Source organism: Amblyomma mixtum, chromosome 1, assembly GCF_055824585.1.
Source record: "Amblyomma mixtum isolate Tamu chromosome 1, ASM5582458v1, whole genome shotgun sequence".
NCBI lineage: Eukaryota > Metazoa > Arthropoda > Arachnida > Ixodida > Ixodidae > Amblyomma > Amblyomma mixtum.
In genome coordinates this window covers 208,144,884-208,171,387 of record NC_143012.1, presented here as the reverse complement: position 1 = coordinate 208,171,387, position 26,504 = coordinate 208,144,884, and the positions used below count along the sequence as shown (strand labels likewise).

The 26,504-nt window shown below is 47.5% G+C and overlaps 1 protein-coding gene across 6 annotated transcripts in view; it reads right to left on the bottom strand.

Moving 5' to 3' along the window:
• LOC149370683 (tudor domain-containing protein 7A-like) overlaps positions 1-26,504 on the bottom strand; it is a 239,297-nt gene that overhangs the window by 59,004 nt on the left and 153,789 nt on the right. For 2 of the 6 annotated variants that reach the window (XM_089562851.1, XM_089562887.1), the window contains exons 1-8: positions 23,470-24,006; positions 22,990-23,134; positions 22,773-22,892; positions 14,565-14,670; positions 14,236-14,341; positions 8,327-8,441; positions 7,346-7,357; positions 6,940-7,070 (exon numbers count right to left, since the gene is read on the bottom strand). In XM_089562851.1, the coding sequence (XP_089418977.1) occupies positions 6,940-7,070; positions 7,346-7,357; positions 8,327-8,441; positions 14,236-14,341; positions 14,565-14,670; positions 22,773-22,866 (564 nt within the window). In that variant the 5' untranslated portion in view covers positions 22,867-22,892; positions 22,990-23,134; positions 23,470-24,006. Of the gene's footprint in view, positions 1-6,939; positions 7,071-7,345; positions 7,358-8,326; positions 8,442-14,235; positions 14,342-14,564; positions 14,671-17,581; positions 18,866-22,772; positions 22,893-22,989; positions 23,135-23,469; positions 24,009-26,504 lie in introns of those variants that run through there. The other 4 variants (XR_016286141.1, XM_089562864.1, XM_089562860.1 and 1 more) reach the window with 4 other exon arrangements.

Below are 26,504 nucleotides of genomic sequence, written 5' to 3'. Positions count from 1 at the left end.
TGCAAGTGCCACCACCACAAACAAAACCATAAGGAACGGCATGTTTTTCTCACCATGAACAACTTCGTAATGCAGTTTTTGTCACTAACATATCCATTTGTCAGCGCCACTTTGCGATCGGTTGAAAAAAAAACTCCGTTACCGTCTGGAAGACGAAGTAACAAGCGTTAGCTGTTTGGTTTACTAGAAGTGACATGAATGAGATTAAAGGGAGGTACACCAATAGGAATACGAACTACAAACTAACATATGAACCACTATGAACTAACATGCTACCGAAACTACTGTGCCTACAAAAAGCTGGAGCTGGTGATACTGATGCTAATATGGATAGCGAGAGCTCGCGGTGGAGGAAAAAGATGGCCCACGGCCTCAGGCGCCATCCGTTGACAATGGTTTCACGTGGTCTCCCGAAAGTCTTGCATCGTATAAACGCATGTACGGGCCGCAACCGTGTATGGGCCGCACCCATTTTCCCGAAGGAAATGTTTTAAAAAAAATATCCGTGCAAGGGCTGCACCCGAACTTTCCATGAACCACGCGGGAATAGCCTCTAAATGCACGCGCCGTGGTCTCCGCGATCAGCTCCAGCTGCGAGAAACGGTGCATTTGATTGCGAAGGCCGCGCACACACACAGGAGCTTCCAATTGCCGTCCACAGAAGGCGCCTGAGGCCGCGGGTCATCATCATCGCCAACTTTTTCCTCCACTGCGAGGTCCCACTATCCACATCAGCGTCAGTATCGCCAGCTCCAGCTTTTTGGCGTATTAGCGTGTTAGTTCGCTATAGTTGCAATTTTCGCGTGCTGACGAAGAGCGTTGCAGTTTTAGCACGATGGGCAAACATCTCAATAGCTACAAGGAGGGAGTTAGCTCTCGAACATGACAAGCTTTACGAGGCAAGCCATACGAGTTTCCTGGACTGGAAGAGCTCCTCTGCTATGTGACAGAATTGCGGAACAATGGTTACACGTTGACAGCGGACATGCTGCGTGGCTTCTTTTGGAATGAGTGTGTGTGCATCAGAGCACAGCACCAGCTCAGAGTCGAAACACTCTGCGAGTGACTGAAATTAGAATAACTGCCACTCATTCCCCGATCAGTGTGTTTTTACTTTTTTCGCACATCGCGTATATAGGCCGCACCCCAAAATTGGCCCTCGAATCTGAAACAAAAAAAAAGGAGGGGCCCTTACTTGCGTTTCCACGGTATTCCCACGTAGGTCATGTTTGGGTGCGGCCCTTATACGAATTTTTTTTTCAATATTTCCCTTGGGGGAAACAGGATGCGTACGCACAAGCTGATGGGCGAGTTGGTTATTCATTGTTTGATTTGAAGCAGCGCAAGGCCGAAAGCCAAAGAAGAGAGCAGAGAAGGAAACGGCGCTGTGTCGTCCGTTTCTTTCTCTGCTCTCTTCTTTGGCTTTCGGCCTTGTGCTGCTTCAAATCAAAGGATGCGTACCTTACACAAGTTTATATGGTATAGTCATTTTTCCTGCCAAGCAACCAGAAATTCTCTGCTTGCTACACACCGCACATGGAGAATAAAAAAGTAAGATGAGAGCCAGAGAGGTAATGTTTTGGCCCAGAATGAACGCATTCAACTCTAGCTAAGTCACGTGCAGCATGTGAAGAGTACATGCGCAGGAACACTATACTGCCTATGCTGAGCTACGAGATACCAGGCCTGCTTTGGCAAGTTGTCGGGCTTGATGTTTTCTATCATGATGACCAGACACCTAGTCCTCGCACATTTCTACTTGTTCTTTTAGAGGTTCAAGAACTGTCAAACAACAGTGGCAGCGGTAAACAATATGTGAGTGCTCATCTTCGCGACTCATGGAATCCCAGCAAAGCTGTGCAGTAATAATGACCCACCAGTGAACAGCGCATGCTTCTGGTCTTTCTGCGCAGTTCGGAATCCCTCATGCCCATACTTTCGACCTGGTACAGTACGGCAGAGCGTGCAGAGCAGGAGGCGAAAAAGCTGATGAAGTGCCCTTTCGCAAACACTGAATTTCCCAGAGACCTGCTGGAATACCGAAACATGCCAAGGGACGAGCAACAGAAGTCGCCCATTCAAAGGTAGATTGCTCGGCAAACAAGGATGCAATTGCCGGTTCTCCCCCAGCACTTTGAGCCGCGGACCGCGCGATCGCCTCCATGACAACAGAAAAGCAGCGGCTCGCCTACAACCGGACGGACAAGCATGGCCTCCAGCTGTGGTTGTACAAGGTGCAGGCATACCTCATTCGTACACCCTACTTACAGACAGTGGAAAGTAACGGGGGGTTTATTACGAGGTACTGGGGCGACGGGAACGGCGACGGCAACAGTCTGGAATCAGGTCGGCGAAGCACACAAAAGCGTAGCACTGGCAAAATTCGCAAGAGCACTGCCACCCCGTCTTCGTCTTTCCAAATCATCGGATGCATCTTCTGGACAACAGCTGCAACGCACGAGACAGTATCTCTGTTTCAAAAAAATGCCACCTGGGTCCTCAACTGAAGAGACAGTTTTTGCAGTCGGTATCCCAGCGTGACCAGATGGCAGATCTTACAACCTGAGGACACCCTTCGTAGAAAGTAACCGTCTGCATAGAGCACCACATTATCCCCTACCGGAGAGACTGCAGTATTAAGTCTCCGACATGTTAATTTTTCTTTTTACCTCATTTTTCTTTCCCTTCGAAAAAGAAAACATGTAAGTGTGCGCACTGTCATGTTAACGTGTACCCCTAGCGGTATCAAGTAAGCGGCCTTTTGTCTGATGATAAACATATTTTGCTCTCTCCCAACAGTCCACATGGCAATTCTAAGCTGTGCAGCAAAAGACTGGAAGCATGTGCTGTTGAAAGACGAGCCGTTATCACTACAAAGCTTTGCCTGCACTCCATGAGTCACGAAGACGAGCATGCACGCACTATTTACTGCTACTGTTGTTGGTTGACAGTGTTTGAACATCTAAAAAAGAACAAGTAGGAATCCACGAGGATTAGATAAGACTGGTCATTGTGGTGGAAAATAAGAAGCCCAGTGACTTGCCATGGCATCACGTGGCTCACCAGTGTTCCTGCACTTTTATTTTTCTCACGCTGCACATGACTTAGCTACAGCTGAGATGTCTGCGTTCATTCTGGGCCAAACATTGCCTCTCTGGCAGTTACCTCCATTTTTTCTTCACCATGAGCGGTGTGCAGCAAGAGGAGAATTTCCGGTCGCTTGGCTGCAGGAAGGGCCATTTTGTAGCTCCTGAGTAGCAGGCCTCAGCGTTCGGCTCGCCGCGACGGCAGCAATATAGATGCAGGGCACTTGGTTCTTCATTTCCAACCATGCTGTGCTTGAGCAGCAGTACGGTTCAGCCGTACTAGCGACTTTCGTGCCGAATGCTTTCCCTCTTGCAAAACGCATTTGTGGTTTTCTTTTGTGAATGAGACTCACAAAACAAACTGCGCCATCATGAGCTGGCGCAGTCGCATGGTCAAATTGTTGGCAGCAGTAGCATATTGCGGCTGCTCCAGCATCGTGCCTTGTACAAAGAGAAATAAACACTGATTTGATTCGGTTCACCTCGCTGGCATGACGGCACCTCGACCTTCGGGTTTCAGTTCCATGTGGTAGACAATTGATTTCTCCCAGCCACTGGAAAACACATCCAAATCTTCCTATTCCTTCCGTAGTTTCCGAGGCGTCCACAGTGTTAATACGGCCAAATCAGCACTAAGCTCAACTACGCTGCCACTCAGCGTAACAGGAACTGCTTGTTCCACAACAAAGAATAGCGCCGTGGTAGACTGCACTGTACTAGCGACCTGAAGCTCAATATTCCAGCTTGCCTTTTCTGTATGCTCGAAAAACTACCACAGCGTAGAGCAGCAATCTTGTGCTAGCTCTGTAGTTATGTTTCTGAGCGTCACTTCAAGCATGACACGACAGTTAGCTCCGGTATCTTATTTTACATCTTATGACGATACATGTGACGTCAACAGTCCCTGACCAGCAGTCATGGCCATAAATTGCATTGACTGAGCGTTTCAAGGAAATAACCCTTGTCCTGTGCTAATTCAGCCCATTTTATCTTGCATCCTTGGCCCTTCAGTCTAGCTTCTTGCAGTCTAGCTTCCGTTGATGACACCCGCACGCGAAGTGGTTTCGGCCATCCCACTTCTTGCAGCATTTGCCTTGCGCAGGGCACTTTTCTTTACCATGTTCCAAGAAAAAGCAGTTTGGATGGTGAAAGTTTGCATAGTTTGGATGGCGAAATGTTAGCTCTGATGGAATTTGAATTTACAAATGAAAATAGTGGAATAGGGCGGGGGGAACCAACTCATTCGCATTCAAAACTGCATAGAAAGAGCTGGAGAACATTCCAGCTGCTCATGGGCTTCATGTGCATCTTGCTGTCACGTTTTTGTGCGAAAAGTTCCCGCAGTTCCCACAGGTTATCAGCACGGTCTGCCACAAAGCAAGCACATTCAAACCTCATTATAGCAAACAGATAAATTTGTAAAACAGTTCGTGACAGCCAAAATTCGTAAATGACACTTCACCAAAAACTCAAGCCGGCGAAGCGTAATTGAGCCAGTGAAAGGTCAGCAATTGGGAAGGACCTTCGATGGAAAAGAGTGAATCACAGCGATTGTGGAGGCTGCAGAAAAGTGCCAGAGGTCAGTTACGGTGACTTCGCTGCACGGATCGCTAGGATGTAGCGACGGCAAGTCCAACGCCAACTAGGTTCGCTTCCCCACATTAAAGCGGTGTTGTGCAAAAAAAATGATCACCAGAATGAAAGCTAGCGCAGTTTTCGCCAACTCTATGACAGGCGACGCGAGCTTGGAATGGCTACCTGAAGACTACAACAGACCATGACGCTGGTTCCGGGGGCACTATTGACTGGTGTGCATCTAGAAAGTATAGGCTGAGGAAATTTCTCACATTCCTCCACATATAAAGCGGAAAAGTTTGCGACCCAATAATAGGGGACATTCAAAATTCTGCAAGTGCGCTTTCTCACATAACAATGTTGCAAAGACAAGAAGGCAGACTTCTCTATAAAAAAAAATGAAAGAGCTACAGGACAGGCGCTAAGGGTGTGGATAGAATGCAATAGACATTCTTTAGAAGAATCAAGCAGAAAACTAGTCCTTCTTGCTTTGTTTCAGCTGGAAACGCATGGTCAGCCATAGTGCTTTGACCACCATAGTTACGCGGGAAAGCGCACCTGCGGAATTTTGAATATCCCTTTTTAGCCTTATCCATTTTATTTGCTCCACTCAAACTATTTACTCCATTTTGCTCGACTTACACCAGCGGAAACAACATCCCACTCGCCAGTGCTTATGGCAACATCGCTCTCACTATCAAGAGGCATCGGCGCATGCGAGTGAAACAACCACTGATTGTTCCACTGCTCAGAATGAACAAACAAATTATTCTTCCAAACTAAATTACTACTGGGCTAGGTGGTGAAAACTGTGCCTAAAAGAAAGCACTCAACATTAAGAAAAACTTCCAAGACAGACAACAGAGGTGCTAATGTGTCTCCATAGCCTATCTTCAAACTTTCATTTGTTATGCAGATGAGGCTACAGCGTCTATCATCTTGTAGACGCCATCAGTTTTAGAACAATCATGGCGTCCCAGCAATTCAGATGTCACAGCAGTTACACGGCAGCTGTGACCAAAATTATCGACAAAAAAATTCCTTTTTCCTATTGAGCAAAATTACCACATTTACTCAAATGGAACGAGTCTTTTTTTTACCAAAAGTAGAAAGGAAATGTCAACCCTTGTGTTACAATCGAATACTAGGTTTAAAAACGCTAAGGGCACCAAACACGCACTATTAAAATAATTTAATGTGTCAAACGTGTGCATTGATCAGCCTGTTCTTTCGAAATTGTGTACTCCAACTCTCCGGGCAACCAGTACGCGAACCATGGGTCCCAACTACTAGGACAAAGCGCCAACCTAGTCGCAAACAAAAAAAAAAAAAGAAACGACGCCAGTGAGAACAAGCCAACAAGAGTCGACACCAGGTAGAGTCACTGGCGTGATGAGAGGGCGCCATCTCTTGACAAATGCTCGCAACCTTTAGCAAGGTTGTGTGGCCTTCATGATCGCAAGAAAAATTAGCAATCTCTGAGGCACTGAGCGCGTGCGATCGCCGCCAAGACGCCAGCAAAGGCGCGATCCCACCTCCATCTATCTGTCTGTTAATCCTTCAAACTGATGCAGAAGAAACATGGCCACGTGGCTAACGCACAGGCAGCACCGCATGGAGCAACGGCGCCAGCGCTTTGTTTTCTTTCTCGTGTTTGGTGGGAGCGTGTGTTGGTGTGCATTCCGTGCTTCGAGATGTTGGCCTGTCCCCATCAAACGGTCGAGCGTGTCTTCAAACGGAATGGCGTGCTCGCGCGTTCAGTATACAGCAGGCTTCAAACGTAACGCTATTCTGCTCGCTGAGAAAGACTCAAATTCAGCAGCTGCAATATGTACGGACGTCAACGAATCGATGATCAGAGGATGGAGGAAACATCGCGAGGAATTGTTTAACTGCGAAAGCCGGCGAAAGGGCTTTCGGGGGCCCAAGAAAGGCCGGTACCTCGCGTCACATTCGGGTTCTTTCTGTTTTTCCGTCACACGCCTGCATTCTATCCTCGCGTTACAATCTTGTTTTTTTTTCCCCTTTTCACACCCAAAAAGTCAGCCTTCGCGTTACATTCAAGTAAATACGGTATACTCCCAGATGTATTTTTCGAATGAGATGCGCTTCCAAATGAGACAGGCTTCTGTGGTTGCTCAGACACACTTGTCCTCGCATTTTCTTGGTCAACCTTAGCACCTCCTCTAAGCACAACGTCAATTCACTGCCCTGCATTAGTGCTCGGCCCCTGTGACCAAACTTCAAGCAAGCCCAAGAAAAGTAGCACGTCACTCACATTCTTAGAGGATGTCCCTGCGTTTTGGACAGTCGCTGCTTTGTTTACGGGGGCAGGCTGTCTAGTGTGACTAGTTGTAACGCCCCTCTGAGCTGGCGTCAGGTAGACCTCGTATCCAGAACGCCGCCTCTCTGGAGGGAAGAAAGAAAGCGAAGAAATTGTTGCTGTTCACTTAGGTTTTACGGCATACAAGCGACTAACACCAAAAAATTGGTCGGCGACTGTAAACACAGCAAGACTTTCCTTTATACAGATCCTTATTTGCAACCAATGATAGGGCAGACTGATCTTATTAGCTGCAGAAAAATTACAAAAGCAACCACAAATGTCAAAAGTGCACATAGAGCAACTAGTGCTTTTTTTGAGTTAACGGGTTACGAGAATAGAAACAGACTGCGATACTCACGGATGCGATACCCTGTTGGGTTTTTTTTGTTGTTGTTGTTTTGTTACTTTCCACAAAGTTGTTGGCAGGAAAAGAGAAAATGAGAAGGCAGAAAGGAGGCTTTTGCAAATAGTGACATGGTTTCACACAAGATGAGCGCCCTTGCCGAGATAGAGGAAAATTCAAAACGCCGTTCAGGAATCCCTCTCATGAAACTGAATGGGAAAGGTCCCACCACTCCAAACGGAATGACTGCCTTTGCAGAGAGAAAGGAATTAATTTTAAACAGCCACTCCTCTCCGACTTAACGGACATCCCGTGTTAGAGGAGCAGCAGTAAGAAGGTGCAGCAGAGAGAGTTCATCCTGCAAAGAGCTTTTTCCAGTCTTTCCTAGCTTATAAACTGCTTTCGGCAAGAGCAGTCTCGTCGCGATTAAGATGCAGGACCCCAACAGTACAGGCCAGCTCAAATTTGTCCTCCCTGTCCCTTTAAATGAGCACACTCAGGTTATTTAACCCCAAACCATTCCCAGCAAGCTCCTCAGTAGGCTATGCCACAGAAGTATACAAGTAACAGCATCCTGAATGGTTTTCATTACAGCTTACTGCGGTTTTTCAACGCACGTCGCTCATTTAAAATAGTCACCCACAGCTACACATTATATACAACAGTACAATACAGCTCCTAATAGTGGACATATGTGGGTAAAACAACAACAGAGAAATCATAAATGTAAACTAAGCTGGCACGCTCTTACTAAAAAGAGAAAGAAAGCATGGATTTCAAAGGAGTTCAAACAAATCAGACGTACTCAATTGGCACTGAACCTCTCTTGGAGGACGTCCTAAATGTCCGTAGGACGTCCTGAATGTCCATGGACGTCCTGAATGTCCATAGGACGTCCAGGGGAGTTTCAGTGCCCGTTGGGTAGCACCTCCCGCTGAACTACAGTGAATGATGTGAAAGTGGGAGAAGGGCGACGAATGAAGGTGAGGGACTTGCCTCCAGATGTGTATGGTGCTGGTGGCTTATTTGTATTTCTTGCCAAGGTGCCGAGGATGTTGTTGGGCCGGTACCCAACATGTAGCTGAGATATTGGTCGCCGGTACGTTTTCCGCTGGAAAACAAGGAAAAGCAACCATAACCAATCTCTGAATGCATTCGTCAATGACCCGCCAAGCACGCTATTGCAACAACTCTGTCAGTTCTGTTCCTAGCCACGAAAGATTGCAGCAAAAGGAGCAGCCAGAATACTACGCAAGTCACATGTAAAGCAAAGTGCTTTTCTACAGAAGCCTACGTTACTGAGCAGCCCAGAAAAGTTCCACAACTTAGTACTCGAAATTCTTGCTAAACAAGCTGGGCACTGGGAAACATCTTGTTCACGTACAGGCGGCCGCTGATGGGCAGATTTTGCTGCACCATGCTCTGAAGCCAATCACTGCAGCATTTTAACACGCTACGGCATTAGAAAGCATCACTGAATACTGACTCAATCCCACAAGTTCCTCTTTTGCTCCTTCAAGACGTGGCTTCACACCACCCAGTAGAGCCTCCTGGCTGGGTGCCTGCACAGCTAGCAACAGCTTGGTTGCGCTATAGCGCTTTAAAACAAGTACCCATCCAGCTTAGAACAAGGAAAGCATCACATTTTTTGCAATCTACACCAGCTTCTGCAAGGTTCCACCTTATCAGCCACTACAGTTGAACCCCGTTATAAGAGACATGGATGTAACAGACAATCGGGTATAAGAGACACTGTGCACCCACAAGCTTGACTGGCCCATATGTGTCCTTAATCGGACCTCTTTTGTAACAGACACCGGATATAGCAGACAACCGGTTGTAAAGGACAAGTTATCTTTGAATTTTGGTACTGAATCTCGCTTGTAACAGACATTTAGCTTCAGGTGCTGTACCATCAGTCCTTAACTGCAGTTACATCCACTGTGACAACAAAGGGGACACATACTTGCGCAACCAATATTTATTATTATTTCAGCAAACACTGTAGGTCAGCTTTGGCCTAGCGGCCATGAAGTTCTTGGCTTAGTTTCCAAGCTTGAACAAGCAGTACTGAAGAACAGTGTCAACATAGCTCTCAAGGAGACCAACATTGACGATTATTTCAGCACCAAAAGAATTTGAGAAAGCTGTGGGGTGTCGTCATGAAGCGTGTGGGGGCCCACCAAGTAAGTGCTCTTGAAAATGACGTAATAAAGCTTTCGCTACAACATGCTATGGCCTTCTTTTTTGCAATTTTTAGCCGCAGGGGGCCTAAATACGAAATACGGGCTAGTTACAAAAAAAAATATGGTACCCTGCTTATAAGAGACCTCTCATATAAGAGACACAAACTGCTCCCTGGTGTGTGTCCCTTTAAAGGGGCTCAACTGTATAGAGGCTGCGATACAATGGCCAATGTTTTTCCACAAGGCCTTAGTATGAGAAAGCAGGCCAGCCGAACACCACCCCACATTAACTGTTGGCTTCCTTCCATGCAGCAGAATCTCAATTAAAATATAAACACGTGTAAGGGCCGCACTTTTTTTTTTTAAGCAAAAACACCAATCGGGGAATGAGCTGCATTTATTCTACGATTAGTCGTCACTCGCAGAGTATTCGACACCAAGCTGGTGCTGTGCTCTGGCGCACGCTCATCCTACAAGAAGCCCCCGCACGCATATCCACTGTCAATGCGTAGCCGTTGCTCCGCACTTCCATCACACAGAGCAGTTCTTCTTCCAGTTCAAGAAACCCATCTGGCTTGCCTCGGAAAGCGCGCTTTTCGCAGCCTGTGTTTCTCAATGCATCCTTTTGGTTGCGCCATCACTGGACGCACTTCTTGGCCACGTCAAATTTCCTTCCCGCCGTACCCTTGCCGTGTTCGAGCGCGAGCTCCCAGCCGTGTAGCTATTAAAGGTGCACTGAAGAGAAATCTGAACTCATCTTTGTGCCGCGGGAACTCTGTCTACACGTTCCCAGCATTCTTAGGAACCTCGACGTATTGCCCTGTGTGGCCGATTTCCCTAATTAGATTGAATTAACATCCGGCTCCCGCCTTTATTTTTTGAATTCTCCCCGTACGGTGGGCAGAGTCGATGAACGTGTGGAGTGCCTTTCAGCCAGCTCCGTGGAGGCTTTGCTTTAGCTTTATTTTGTTTTTTATGTTTCCGTGAATAAATAGGTTCATTCGCAGATAATATAGGCAGAAAATAAGCCCGCAGATATAAAAATACGCGCGGACTATTTGCTTTTACGGATTACTACGTATTACTTCGCCGATGGCAGAGCGGCAAGCCGCCACGGGCCTGGGTGAAAGGCACTTCACGCGTTGGTCGACTCCGCCCACCGCACAGGGAGAATTAAAAAAAAAAAAGGCGGGAGCCGGACGTTAATTCGATTTAATTAGGGAAATCGGCCACACAGGGCAATAAACCGAGGTTTTTAAGAATGCTCGGAACGTGTAGATTGTGTTCCCGTGGCAAAAAGAAGAGTTCAGATTCCTCTTCACTGCACCTTTAAGGTACTTGCCCATCACTCTAAAACTCGTCGGCAGCATGCGAAAGTAGCAACTACAGCGAACTAACACGCTAATACGCCAAAAAAAAGCTGGAGCTGGCAATACTGATGCCAATGTGGATAGCGGAAGCTCGCGGCGGAGGAAAAAGTTGGCAATGATGATGGATGGATGGATGGATGGATAGGAGTGCCCCCTTTGAAACGGGGTGGTGGCAATTGCCACCATGCTCAGCTTTTCTTTATTTATTATTTTTTTTTGTTTACTGTGTTGGCAATTCTCATTAAGATTCTCCATCAACTTTGCCTACGGTTTCCTACTATTCTAACCTTATGCCACATCTCTGCTTTTCAGCCACCAATCCTCCAATCGCTTTTTGCTGACTTCCACTGCAGATTTATTTACATGACCATTGTTATCTTTAAACCCTAGGGCCTCAGAAAGAGTGACTGTGCCTGCATCGACATCCGGATGGATACCATCACATTTGATTATGAGGTGTTCAATTGTTTCCACAGATCTACCACACACTGCACATGTGTCATCTTCGTTAAATTTCTTTTTGTAGCTGCGCGTTCTAAGACACCCTGATCTAGCTTCAAAAAGTAGGGCACTGCCTCTTGAGTTATCATAGAAAAATTCTTTCCTGATCTGCCTTTTCCAGAATCGATATAGTTCTACACTATGTTTCTTTTCCATTGAATTCATCCAATTTTTAACTTCCGCGTTTTTAACCTGTCGTTTAATGCCCTTTCTTTCTCCGTCCTCATCACCGGCATACTTACTGGTTAGTTTTCTAGTTCTTTTCCGCCACTGTGAGTCAACGTTCTTTCTGTATAAATATTTAAATACCTTAGCTGCCCATCTGTTATCGTCCAATTTCCTCAGGCGTTCTTCATATAGTATTTTACTCTTAGCTTCCCGTGCCTCGAACGATGCCCAGCCCATATCCCCCTGTACTGCCTCGTTTGTGGTTTTGCCGTGGGCACCTAGTGCTAATCTTCCAACAGCTCTCTGATTTACGTCTAATCTCGACTGAACTTCTGCCCTTAAGCACAGAACCGCATTGCCGAAAGTAAGTCCCGGCACCATTATTCCTTTCCAAATACCTCTTAGTACTTCATATTTGTTGTACCCCCATAATGCCCTATGTTTCATTATCCCGGCGTCTCTTCGTCCTTTTGCCCTAAGAGCCTGTTCATGCTTTTCCGTGTATATCTGCCCTTCGTTTAGCCATATCCCGAGGTATTTGTATTCGGCCACTTTGGGTATTTCGTGGCCTTGTATTGTAAGCACCTGATCAGTTGTATCGTTAAAAATCATCACACCTGATTTAGTTGCGCTAAAACTGAATCCTAGAGCGTCTCCTTCGTCTCCACAGCAATTAACCAAAGTTTGTAAATCTTCCTGGCTATCTGCTAACAGTACAATATCGTCCGCATACATTAAACCCGGGAGTCGCTGCTCAACTACATTTCCGCCTAATCTGTACGATAGATTATAACCCATATTACTTTCTTCTAGCCTTCTTTCCATATTTATCACGTAAAGCATGAACAGCAGCGGTGATAGAGGGCAACCTTGCCTTAATCCTTTGTGCACCCCTACAGTTGTGGTACTTTTTTTCCCTTCCCATGTAATTTCAACTTCCTTATCTCGGTAGATTTCCTGTAGAAAATCAATTACCTCATCACCAATACCTAAATCTTTCAATATGCTCCACAGGAGTTCCCTGTTCACGTTATCGTATGCACCGCTTATGTCTAGAAAGGCTATAAACAGAGGTCTATTTTCCGCCTTAGCTATTTCTATGCATTGGGTAAGCACGAACAGGCTATCATCTAACCGCCTACCCCTTCTGAACCCATTCTGAAGTTCTCCGAGTATCCTATTCCCTTCTACCCATGACTGCATTTTTAATGTCACCGCCTGCATTGCCAGCCTGTACATAACAGATGTTATCGTAATCGGACGGAAGGATTTTATGTTCATCTTATCTCCTTTCCCTTTATAAATCAAATTCATTTTACTCTGTCTCCAGCTGTGCGGAATTTGCTGATTTGTTATGACTGCCTCCAATGCTTTTATCAGCGCGTCCTTGCTTCTTGGGCCAAGTTCATTAATCAGCTTAATTGGAATTTCGTCTATCCCTGCGGATGTGGTTTTAGGAATATTCGCTTCCGCCTTTTCCCAGTTAAGACTAGTCAGTTCTAGTCAGTTCCCAGTTAAGACTAGTCAGTCAGACTAGTGAGACCCACGGCCTCAGGCGCCATCTGTGGACGGCAATTGGAAGCTTCTGTGCACATGCGCGGCCTCCGCGATCAAACGCACAGTTTCTCACAATCGGAGCTGATCGCAGAGGCCACGGCGCATGCATTTAGAGGAGATTCCCACGTGGGGCATGAAAAGTTCAGGTACAGTCCTTACACTGATTTTTTTTTTAACATTTCCTTCGAGAAAACGGGGTGGGGCCCTTACATGCGCTTATACGGTGTATGACTTTCACGAGACCGTGTGAAACCGTTGTATACTTGAAAATCTCGCCCAACTGAAGCATTTGAGTAATAAACATGTCTGCTACTCTGGCTTTCAAAAATTTGTTCTGGTAATGGCCTGTGCGCACTGCGGGTAGGTAGCACGGCCGCAGACCCCTCAAAGACACAGGTCAGCATGCTTGGATCTGTTTGCGCAACCGTGCGCAGACCAGCCAGGGCATACGCACGGGAGCACAAGCACGTGACGTGGTCGCGGCTTTGGTTGCGCACGTGCCAAGGCGCCATCCCGGAGGAGGTAACAGCACGCAGCAAAAGTCCCAGACATGTTATTCGCTCGAGAGGAATACTTGAGAGATTTCGAACAAGAAACATCTGGATCAAATCTATATCAAATACTACACCATTGTACCAAATACTCGAAATTATCTGCATGTGCCTACCAAATTACCATTACCAAGCTCAACCTTAACATAGTTCAGTTCAACAGAGACTGTCTTAAAAAAAGGCCACTAATAGTTTATAGAAATTGCCTCTTCACTTGTGGCCCCAATAAATGTGCATTTTTTTCTCAAGCACAAAATATTATAACATCAACATAAAAATAAATTAAAGATCACTGCACAATCAAAACCGATGCAGGAAAAGAACCAGAAAGCAGTGCTCGCTGCTTCTGAATAAATTTCACGATTCACCAATATCAGTAATAACTGGATTTAAACGTGGGATAATTCCTTGGCTCTCTCCTTAGAGGTACTTTCTAGAAATGCACAAGCCAATTACGTGAGGTACATCGCATTCGCAGTCATGCAGAAAACACCATTATTCTCTGCACACAGGAATACAGGCATTGAGATACACAGGCATCTCGACCGCTGGAAAGGGGTGGAGTCACTCACCACGACGGTCTTAGGCTTTGTCGTCTTCTGACCCTGCACCATTTGCGCGACATGGGCGGTTGACTCGCTCGCCACTGCGAGCACCACAATTTCTCCCTCCACATTCCTGCAAAAAGAATGTGCAAGAACGCGTCTGTAGTCCTTTTAAAGGGAAATGTGCCGACTGAAAAAACACCCAGCCTCTCACAAAAGCAATCCTTAAACCATGCCACTCGGACCACTGTCTAAAGACACAGCCATCAAACCTCCCCCAATTTCTGAGCAAGGCCACAAGCTCCCCAGCCAAAAGAGGGAGGCTAAACATAAGGGCACAAAGCATATCAGCTCACCTGCTAAATCTAGCCACATCAGGGATACTCTTTAGGTATGCCTCCAACGTACTAAATCCCAGCTTCTGGTATGGGATGTGTGTGCCAGTCTGCGTCCGGTACTCGTCTAGAAAAATAAAGGCAAGGAAGGAAGTACAGGCACCCGCTAATTAAACTATGGCAAAGCAAGGTAACCATTAAGCCATGGGTGCGACAAATGCCAAAATACAGGAGGACCACACAGGCGCCAAGACGACACTGTCTCCTCCCAACCTCCGCACCCTTGCGGTTTGTTTCGTGCACTCTAACACAGTCCGATTGTGTGCAGGTCAAAAGCTAATAAGTGAAGTTCGTAATACTACTACTCGGTCACTGCTTAAACACACAGCTATTTATACCCACTGCAAAGCAAAGGCCTTTCACAGTGCCATTTAACCCTTTCAGGCGCCATTTTTTGTTTTCACTGGAATCAATTATTTTTTTTCACCTAAGTAATATATCCAGGCCTCAAGAAAGGAAATTTAGTTTTCGAGCGTGAAAGACCAGCAGGTAAGTTTTTACAACGATGTGGAGAATTCCGCACAAAGTGTCAGATTTGAAAGACCAGCAGGTAAGTTTTTACAACGATGTGGAGAATTCCGCACAAAGTGTCAGATTTGTAAATAGTAACATCGAAATGTTCTCGAGCCGCCGCGGTGGCTCAGTGGTTACGGTGCTCGGCTGCTGACCCGAAAGACGCGGGTTCGATCCCGGCCGCGGCGGTTGAATTTCTTTGGAGAAGAAATTCAAGAGGCCCGTGTACTGTGCGATGGCAGTGCACGTTAAAGAACCCCAGGTGGTCGAAATTTCCGGAGCCCTCCACTACGGCGTCTCTCATAGCCTTAGTCGCTTTGGGACGTTAAACCCCATAAACCAAACCGAAATGTTCTCGTGTGTCAGGTAAACACCCTAGGGATCGTGGAATCACTTTGTTTCGAAGATGCACATTACGCTTGAAATTGAGTAAAAACAATCAATGTTTTCACTCGCGGCAAAATCTGTCTGCACACAAACGGCGGACAAAGTGCTACCTAGATAACTCTTATGTGAAATATTATTTACTGCATTCGCTACATGGCACAAAAAAAAACTTATTTGCAACAAGAAGTGTACTCAATTTCACTGAAATAATGAGATCACTATTAAGTGCTCCAGTTTCGCAGAAAAAGCTGTACATTTGCTGCTTACACAATTGTGTACAAAGTGCCTGAAAGGGTTAAACACACTCTCTTAACTGCTATCACCAGTGCTCACAATAAGGATAAGCAAAATTCTAATTACATTGACGGCGACAAATAGGCACAAGCTGCCCCTTACGACGGCCACTGTGCGCATGCAACACTGATGCATGCGGGCCCCAATGGCTCTTACTGGATGCCAGCAACATGCCCTGAATAACACCTCCACATCTGCCCCGCGTGCAAAAATTCTCAGAATAAAACCACAGCCTGGTGGCAGAGTTGCCGTTTCTTTTCCTTTGTGACCACGCACGAGCACACACAAACAAGGACTTGATGTCGACGTCTCTTGTTCTCGTTTGAGGCGCTTGGCAGCAAGCTCAGCATAAACATTTTTTTTCCTGTTTTTTTTTTTTTCAACTCAAAGAGGAAAAGAGAAATGCGCGTTTTTCACGGCACATGCTCTTGCTTCACATGGAATGTCTGGCTGCAGCCAAACCAGTAACAACGGTACTATGCTAACCGAAATATCAGATAACCTCGCAGGCTACAGAATGTACTTCAAGAGAGCAAGCTGCCGGGCTAGTTGGTGAAGCATGTTATATAGAACTCAGCGCAAAAAAAAAACGGACAAGGGACAAAGTAAGGGACACAGAGACATTCACGAGCGCTCGTGAACGTCTGTGTCCCTTACTTCGTCCCTTGTTCGTTTTTTTTTTTTTTGCGCTGAATTCCATATAACATACAGAATGTTACCCTCTGTCGCATGCGCCACTCAATTCCATTCCCAAGAAGAGGAGGAAAAAAAAAAGAACGGCAGCCTCTGTCCAGATGATGAAACGGGCGTCTAGTAAAGGAGGCACGCACAAGAGTTTTGGAGAGTGGAAACCCCGACAAAAATGTGCGGGTATGATATGAATAGCTCTCAGCGAGTACCAGTACCAACGCCAGATGCAATTCTTTCAAATTTAAATTGATGGCTCCTTTGAAGGTACACTGAGAAAAACCCCACCCAACTTTATTTCGGAGTGAAAATTGTTTCTATGGATCTTCCTATGTCTGTCCAGCAGCAAGACATTTATTCCGGAGAAGATTGCGATTTTAAAATTCTCCCTCCACTCCATTCAAAATCATGGCATCAAGACGCGGTGACCACCGTTTGGAAATGGATGGCCACGTGACCTGGCATCAGGGATGTTTGCTTGCAGACAGAGCCAGCGGTGGCAATACCTCAACCTCATTTTTTCTTTTTACCTTTTATACCTAAAAAAAAACAGGTCCGTTTTTGGTGAAAGCAATGTGCTTGGCATTAGAACGCAGTAATCTATCGACAAAGGCAAACTTCAGTTCATCCTCACTATCCTTTCAAGAGGTGGTGACAGGACATCGTAACACCCGTCCCACTGTCACCCACACTTCGCGCACGTTTACGCGTGAAGTTCCCAGACACCCTTAGAGCGTGTATGGGTAGCAGTCTCGGACTCAAAGGAGATGCCCTCGACTCAGCGTGGCAAGCTCAGCGGAGACCAACTACCAAGTGACAAGAGGTTTTTGGGCGTTCGGTGCCCAGCTTTCGCTGGTCGCAAGCCAGAGAATGGGTCGGAGCCAAAGGTTTACAAAACAAAACAAGGTTTATACAGCGATGAGACGATACAGAGGATTTCACAATCACTAGTGCAAACACATACAGAGTGATTAACCAAACAAAGCAACTCGTGCAGAGTTAAACTCGAGAGAAAGACTACAGTACAAAGGCAATATTGCACCTTAAGTGCACTAACACAAGAGACAAACAAAACAAACAAAACACAATTTGTTCACCGGGCACTGCAGCAGTCCGACGACCAGAGGTCCACGATGATGCCGTACCGCAGACTGGCGAACGTTGCCTCGTTGGTCCGATGCTGGCCGAGTGGTGTTTTCCCGGGAGTCGAACGGGCGCGCTTCGATGAGGCTTAAACGGCGGTCCGGACTGACTGATATCGGTCAACGCCCTTTTTTATAGGCTCGCTTCCACGTCTGTTTGTTCTACGCGCCAGAGTAGGCGCGCACATACACGCAGCATCGGCAGTGCTGTCTCCCTTCCCTCTTCTCACCGGCCGCGCGTCCCCATTGGTCAGAGGTCGGGGGTCGCATCTCGAAAATTCGAGCGTGTTCTGGCGTGGCGCCGTCGCCGACGGGCGAGGGGGACGTGTCTTAGTGCACGCAAGGCTACGCCCTTTTCCCCCCGTCAGCTGTAGAAGCAACTCGGATGTTCCAGAGAAATCTTCGGCATGGATGACTCATTCCCTCGGCGCACGCCGTGTCGGTGAGCGGTGGTGGAGGGGAGAGAGTCACGCGCTCAGCGGGGGTCTTCCTTCTCCCCCGTTCGGCTCGCGCCCGTTAGACGCCGTGCGCGCGGCGGTGTTTTCTTTGTTTCAAAAATACGCCGAATTTTGTGACACCCACACATGCTGTGAAAGTTCCATTTATAGAGAAGTTAGACCGATTCTGATTAACTAGTAAGGAGCTTTTCATAGGTGTCAACAGGGTTTGGTTCTTTGTGGCTTAATGTCCGAAAGCGACTGAGGCTATGAGGAGCGCCGTAGTGAAGGGCTCCGGGGAATTTTGACCACCTGGGGTTTTTTTACTGTGCACTGACATCGCACAGCACACGGGCCTCTAGCATGTCACGTCCATCAAAATGCAACCACCACGACCGGATCAAACCTGAGTCTTTCTGGTCAGCAGTCTAGCCCCAAAAACACTGAGCCACCGCGGCAGCAAATGTCAAAAGGGCCCACAAAGTTTACACATACAGAGAACGCCCTTAAAGGGTTCCTGACACATTAAACTAAGCAAATGAATATAGCTGGTTGCAGACATGGCTATTATCACAGCACTGACCATATCACTGATATTGAGGTTATATTCTAATTAGCTTGAGGAACCAAGTTTGCAGACCTACAGGCACCACCACTCAGCAGCCATTTTCAACAGACGATGTATGCCTTGCATAAACATATGGGTGCACGATTACCAAGCACCGAGTATCAAACCATCTATGTACTACACACCCGCCGCTGTGGCTCAGTGGCTACGGCACTCTGCTACTGGCCCGAAGGATGCGGGTTCGATCCTACCGCGGCGGCCGAATTTCGATGAAGGTGAAATTCTAGATGCCCGTGTACTGTGCGATGTCAGTGCACGTTAAAGAACCCCAGGTGGTCGAAATTTCCAGAGCCCTTCACTACAGCGTCCCTCATAACCTGAACCGCTTTAAGACGTTAAACCCTACTAAACCAATCCTATGTACTATAGCTAGAACCTTTCACACTAGGTCAACAAAACGATTGCATTAGCCTGTCTGACATTTCAGCTTTTATTTGCGCCAAAAAACCCTCATGAGCTTCATGTGCTTCATGAAGTGGTTTATGGGGGCTTAACGTCCCAATGCGACTAAGGCTATGAGGGACACCGTAGTGAAGGGCCCTGGAAATTTCAACCACGTGGGGTTCTTTGACGTGCACTGACATCGCAGAGTACACGGGTCTCTAGAATTTCGCCCCAATCGAAATGAGACCGCAGCAACTGGGATCGGACCCGCGTCTTTCGGGTCAGCAGCTGAGCGCCATAACCACTGAGCCACAGCGGCGGCTGTACTACATGGAGTGAATTGATGAATGACGCATGACCACTGATAGGCAGCTTGTTTGACAGGCCGTTCTATTAAGAGATGGTAAGTAGAAGAGAGTACCCTAACAAGTCTGTACTTACGTGGGGCTTAATAGATATGATACGTCATATGGTAAGTCAGCCAACATGCAGTCTCAAAGCTGCATGTTGCCTGACATCGCACAGTAGACTGGCCTCTAGAATTTCGCCTCTATCGAAATTCGACCACCACGGCCGGGATGAAACCCACGCCTTTCGGGTCAGAAGCAGAGCGCTATAACCACTGAGCCACCACGGCGGCAGTAAAGAATGAATTGAAGAGACTCACTGCATTTTCTTGAAGGGAAGGTGGAAAGCTTTGAGAATTCGAAACCTTTAAGCTCGGTGTTAATTCGAAAACCTATTCAGCTAGCCTTTAAAGGGATACTGAGGCGGTTTTCGAATCAGCTAACCTTCTAGGGTTTTGAAGTAGTGTCATTGCTGATCACGTCTGTGAAATTATTTTTTCGATTTTGGCTAAAACAGTGGCGCAATCACCAATTAAAAACGCGATGTTCAAATTTCCCGCGCCCCGCGCAAGCGCAGGAGAGGGGAACAGCGGAGAGGGAAACCTCGTCCATGTCGGCCAGCGTGACGTCATGTTGAGGAGCCGGGGATGCTTCGGCGCACCCGAGCGCGCTTTCAGCGCGCGTTGTTTCTCGTGCTGCATGCGTCGTTCCTCGTACTGCGTGCGTTGCGACGTACAAAACGTGTCAGCCGATCTTGAGAATCAGATTCAACAGGTACTACTCTGCGTTCGTGTCCACGAACAACTACGGCCGCGACTGTGTCGTCTTCCACTGTTTTCCGCAATACCACAAGCTCGCAGCACAACCGCTCGCTGCTGTGACGAAGAATTCAAGCCGACTAAAGCAAGCTTACTCTGCTCGAAACACTTTCGTAAGAGCTGCTACAGGCAGAGCTTGTCCTAGTGTGATCTCTGGAGATTTCTGTCGAAAAGGCGCGGCTGAACCATGACACAGTTCCATCGATTTCCTCGCGCATAAGAGGCGTGTCACCATTCCGAAGAAGCGCCTCTTTTAAAAGTAGAAACATGCTCACTTAGCCCCTGAAGAAACCTTATAGAGGCTTAAGCATGTCTCGCTCTCCTCAGCTTAGGTGCGGCCAGACCACCTGAGACGTGCTCAGCAAGGCTCGGTTAGTGATTTTATACTCGGTTCGACGTGTCCAAGCAAGCAAGCAAGCAAGCAGAGCAAAGCACAATAAAGCAAAGCAAGCAAGCATCAAAGCTCTTCATATGCGGCATCTCGTTTAATCCTAGCTAAGCAATTAATATGAAAGCGTTCGATGTTGATTTCGGATGCAAATTTATGAGAGAAATGAATGCCAACCGAGTTTTTGCAAAAAAACACCGCAACCTTACTCGGTTTCTTCATCAAGTTGTGGCAGCGGGCGAGTTGCAGCTAGCTTGGCTTTTAAACACACATATAGTTGGCAACTACTTCACTGAACCTAAACTGCAAATCTAGGAAGGCAGCGATTAATATTTTCTGGCATTTGCTGAACGCGCCAGGAGTGAAGCGTATTTGTGCGCGTATTTGGCTTGGTTTCCAGCGCACCATGATTGCGTCACTATCTTGTGGTCACATGCCTCGCAGTGCTTGGCCACTGCGCTTCGCTAATTTTGACACCAACTTTGTGCTCCTTCATCGTTCGCTTGAAATACTTTCTTGCCCCAACCTGCAACGCCGGGTAATGAGAACAGGATTTACACAGTGCTTTGGGCCTTTTCTTTAGGATGACGCTCTTCCGGGCGAGCCAGGAGGCGTCCGGTGGTGGTAATTGACTTGAGTATTGTTCGCACCCCTTCCTTTCCGAGAATACGAGCCTATGATGTGCTGGCACCTTTTACGCATGGTCTGTATCGCGTCTTTGACGCTGGCGTATGCTTGTGCTAGGCATAGAATTTTTTGCTTGTGTCTTTTGGTTTCAGGCGATACGTGGAATGAGCAAACTGTAGTATCCTTTACTTCGGTGGTCAGTAAAAAAAAATAGTCGCCGTATTCGCTTTTACAACGACACGGAAAGCTGCGATCTGCCCTCAACGCAGCGCCGGATCCGCATCCGCAGCTTCTCCAGTCCTCAAAGTGACGTCACGACCTCTCTTGACCAATTACGGGCTGTGGCGCGCCGCGCGGCGTGCCCCGCGGCACAGGCCGCATATTTCGCCTAAAAAAGGCAATTCGCGCTTGTTTTTGCCTTATTTGGATGCAATATTCCAGTATACAGCATGAAAAACTATAGGATGCCGCTGCCAGCCCGATTTTCAGAAAAAGTGCTTAAATGAAAGGGTAGCGTGCTTAACGGTACTTCAAACTAACTACACTGCTAAAATGAAAGTAGCAAACAGCTATGAATGTAATGGCTTTACTTTTAGTCACCTGAATTACAAACACAAGCCTAGCAACAGTTGCAAATTGATTACACACTTATCTGGTTATCTGGGGGATATTTATTACGCTGACATCGCACGTAACAGGTTATTTTTGCACTTCACCTCCATCAAAACACAGCCGCAGCAGCCGGAATTCGATTCTGCGATCTTGGGATTAACAGCCGAATGTCACAGCGACCTAGCCACCAAAATGGGCAACTGCGAGTAGTCTAGGTGTGACCACACCAGTGGTGAATAGCGCTTGACTAGTATACTGACCGGAAAGCAAGACAGGCTGGCTTCAAGCCAAGCAGTACACTATATGCAAGCCAACAGGCCACTATTAATTAGCTTCCACGAACTGATCAAAAAAGTATGAAAGCCGCAAAGGCACACACAACACTGCAAGCTTTCGTTTACGCTGTATATTATCTTTTTCACCTTCAGATACACAATCCACAGAGCTCAGACAGCAACAAAAAAGAAAGAAATCACTTCCTGTACTGTTATCAACAGCCTGCCACAATGAACCACTGCATGACCGAGACAAAAATCGCCCCTATCCGCCAACTGCAGACAAACAAGCAAAGGGGAAATGAAATGAAAAAAAAAAAACTCCCCGAAAAGGTTTTGACAAATAAGATATGTCGTATGCAGTACGTGAAAACTCGACATTGGCCGCAGTCAGAAGGACCGTACGCGAGCGCGTCTCAAGTCGGCGTCTTTTGCGCCGTCATTCAACGATGCATTCAATTCAGAACTTTCAAGCCTCTGCAAGAGCGCTCGCAAGCGTGTCAAGTAAGCTGAACAAAATCTTCGAAATTACCGCGACGCCACGAATCAAACAGTCCCGACAGCGAGTGCTCAGAAAGACGCAAACGGCTCAATTTTACTTCAGTGCAAAAACCTCGTGTGGACGCTTACCGTCGAGCCGGCGCAAAAGAATCCCCGACTTCTCACTCGTAAGAATGGACCGAACAATGGTCCCCACTTCTTCATTGAGGGAATCGTTCCCCATTGCCGCCGTGCTTTCAGCGTCCCACGCTGCCAAGACATAAGAACACAAAAACCAAGACGGTATTAAAGACGAGAAAAAGCAGTAAGAGAATATAAAAGTAATTAGAACACTATTCGAACACACTTGCAAGTTTTACCGGGGACGGTCTGCCGAAGTTGCCCGCAGAAAGTGTTCGAACTAAAGTTCGAACGCGGCCAGGGAAGCGTTCACCAGTAGCTTGGCTCCCTCCGACAAGTATCGGCTAAAAATTACTGCAGGAAAAACACACCTGAAAAGCAAACCGACAAGTCAGCGCACACTTGTTACAGAACGGTGTCTCAAGTTCGCATAGCAAAATGACAGAACAGCGAGCGGCGTTCCACGGGGAGAGCTCAGGGGCAGCACAGAGCGAGTAGGCTAAAGTCATTGCCAAACGGCTATCTCTACCGGGAAAAAAGGAAAAATTTTGATATCCACACAGTGCTGCACATATCCTGAGCCAAAAACTGAGACGCCGCACCACTGGCAAAAAAGAAACTTTCGGCGGGAGAAAGACCCCGCCAGTGAAACGTTCTTTTGGACATAAATCGCCACTACCGCAAAAAATATAGACGATGCACTCACCGTTTCTTCACCAGAACCGTGTCGAAGTTAATTACAGGGAGGAAAAGAGCAAAGCGCTAATCAGCCCTTAAATTCATGACATGACAGAACTAGAAGGTTCCATGGTGCACAGCCGCAGACCGCCTACCTTTTCGAAGAGAATGGAACAGACTGGCTGCCTGGCTGCGACCCTTCCTTCTTTTGACCCGTGCGCGTGCGCGTGCCGTGCGCACGTGCAAGCCAACGCAATCGAAAACGAAACTACGTCATCGTCGGTGGTCTGATATTCGCTTTTGTAGGCAGAAACAAAATCTTACTACCCTAAAAACGAAGATCGCAAGCCTCCCAGCTATTTTTGAATACGTTGTGTATGCCTCGCACGTACAATGAAGTGTCTGCTCACTCATTTATTTGGCATTGCTCACCAAACCCTTGCCAATCCCCCTCGTGGAAAGATGAGCACGCATGGAAAAAAAAAAATCGCCACCGACAGGAGACGCGGCATCAGACGCTGGGACGCGCTTTCCTCCATGGACGCGGCAGTCCTCAGCACGTGATTATATATAATGGCGGACACTTTTTCAGTTTTTGCTGCATTGACATTAGATTTTGCGTCGCCAGTTTTTTTTTATCACGTGCCTGCTCGTATCTGTGAAATTAGCTTGTGTGGGTTCCTGGCCATAGTGTAATATCAATGAATGAGCTTTATGGACTGATGCACTGCTCTTCCAGCATTTATAAGTGGAATCGATGGTTTCCGCACTGTCCCACTGTCCTGCACATTTCATGTCAATGCGAGGTGTTCCTCTCCTAAACTTTTATCTGCATAGATCTCGTCCGCCGCGGTGCCTCAGTGATTATACAGTCTAGCCCGTTTATAACGAAGCCACTTATAGCGAAATAGTGGTTATAACGAAGGGATTTCAATTTCCCATTCCCATTTTTGCATTTTCAATACATTTTGGGTCCGGTTTTAACGAAGTAAATAAGAGCGCGTCAGTGGATATAACGAAAAGATTTAATACCAACCGAAAAATAATCTGCCAATCAACACATTTTTTCGTCCTTGAGGCGATTTTTTCCGCGAAAATAAGAGCAAAATTCGCCTCACGGCGTCCTTTCGTGGCGTCGTCTGCTCTCCTGCGGAGCGAAAGGTTGCTTCACTGCATCGCATGGCACGCTGGTCACGTGTTGCGCCGTCCTTGAACGGCGTCACGGCGTAGAGCGGTAGAGCACGCCGCGCAGGGGAAAAATGTAAAAAAGAACAGAGGCGATTTTTTTTTTTTCGATGACGTCGCAGAGAGCGGCCGTCTTGGCCAATCGTGGTTCTCTATTTCTCCCAGGCAGTCGGCGCCACGGCTGGGACTGCAGTCTGCAGGAGATGTGGCAGCGCGCGCTTTGTTTTATGTCGGTGCCGCGGTGCGCAAGGCAGGGAGAAAGCGCGGCAGCATTGTGCATGTTGAAAGCGTGGCTCATTTTTATCGTTATCGCGGATCGTTGTATGCTGTTTATAAGGACAGAGTTATTCGACTTGATCTAGCTGGTGAACGGACAACTGAGCGCAGTGTCGCACTGTTCCAGGTTGGGAGCACGGCGAACGCTACTGAGATCGCGCGTGACGCCATTGTCACTTGTTTTCTGCCCGCATTGACGCCATCACGGTTTCCTGTCTTGTTCCGCTTCTTTTTTGTGACCGCTTCGCCTCAGCGGACCTACTTAGCTGTCCCCTTTCTCGGAACTGACTCCATTTCTCTGCAATGTCGAGCCTCGCGAGCCCCAGCACTTCGACGGGGAAGAGAAAGGTGCTGTCTTTGAAGACGAAGCGCGCCATTTTGGACGAAGTGCGTCGAAACGTCAAAAAGAGTGCTATCGCACGGAAGTTTGACATTGCACAGTCCACGCTTTCAACAATAATCAAGAATGGTAGCAAGATCGACGCCGTTCTCGACGCCGACGCTGGCAGCAGGGACCGAAAGAGGATCCGATGCGCCACTTACGGCGACGTAGAAGCCGCGCTTTACAAGTGGTTCGTGGACGCGCGATCGAAGAACATTCTGCTCAGTGGACCCATCATTCTGGCGAAGGCTTCGTCCTCGGGCATGAAGACTTCCAGCCAGGAAATGGGTGGCTCCAGAGATTCAAGGACAGGCACAACATCGCATGTAAAAACATCGTCGGGGAGGCCGCGTCCGTTGACCAGGAGTCGCTCCAGCAGTGGATGGCCAAGCACCGCGATCGTATCCTTGCGTATTCCGACAAGGACATCTACAATGCAGATGAAACTGGACTATTTTTCCAACTGCTGCCATCAAATACTCTCGCGGCCAAGACAGACAAGTGCGTGGGAGGAAAAGACAGCAAAAACCGTGTTACCGTGCTAATCTGCGCGAACATGGATGGTTCTGATGAGCGAGACCTGTTGGTCATTGGAAAGGCAAAGAAACCACGCGGTTTCGCCAAGGTGCTGTCTATGCCAGTGACGTATGTGAACAATAAGAAAGCATGGATGACGCGAGACATTTTTGGCAAGTGGCTTGCCGACTTCGACAAGGAGATGGTCCGTAAGAAGCGCAAGGTGCTGATGTTGCTTGACAACTGCAGTGCGCATCACGTCAAAGCACACTTGAGCGCTGTAGAGGTTTTGTTCCTGCCCCCAAACACTACCGCCAAGCTGCAGCCTATGGTGATCGAGCGCCTCCTGATTGATGTTCACACTGCCGACAACGTGGTCGGCATGAAGGTGCCTTTGGTAAAGGCGATTTTCTTCGCAAGCGGAGCCTGGAGGGATGTGAAGCACCTGACCATCGCCCATTGCTTCGAGAAAGCCGGCTTCTCCCGAAGCAGCAGCGCGGAGGCGGCGCCTGCTGGGGACGAAGCTACCGCGACTGACGTCGCTGCAACCGCTGATGCTGCCGCCGTGACGGCCTGCTTGGAGCAGCTTTGGGATTCCGCTAGCGACTTGAACCTTGTGCCTGCGGGTCTAAGCCACATGGACTTCGTTTTCGCCGACGAAGACCTTGTTGCCACCGAGGCCTTAACGACTAAAGAAGTTGCCG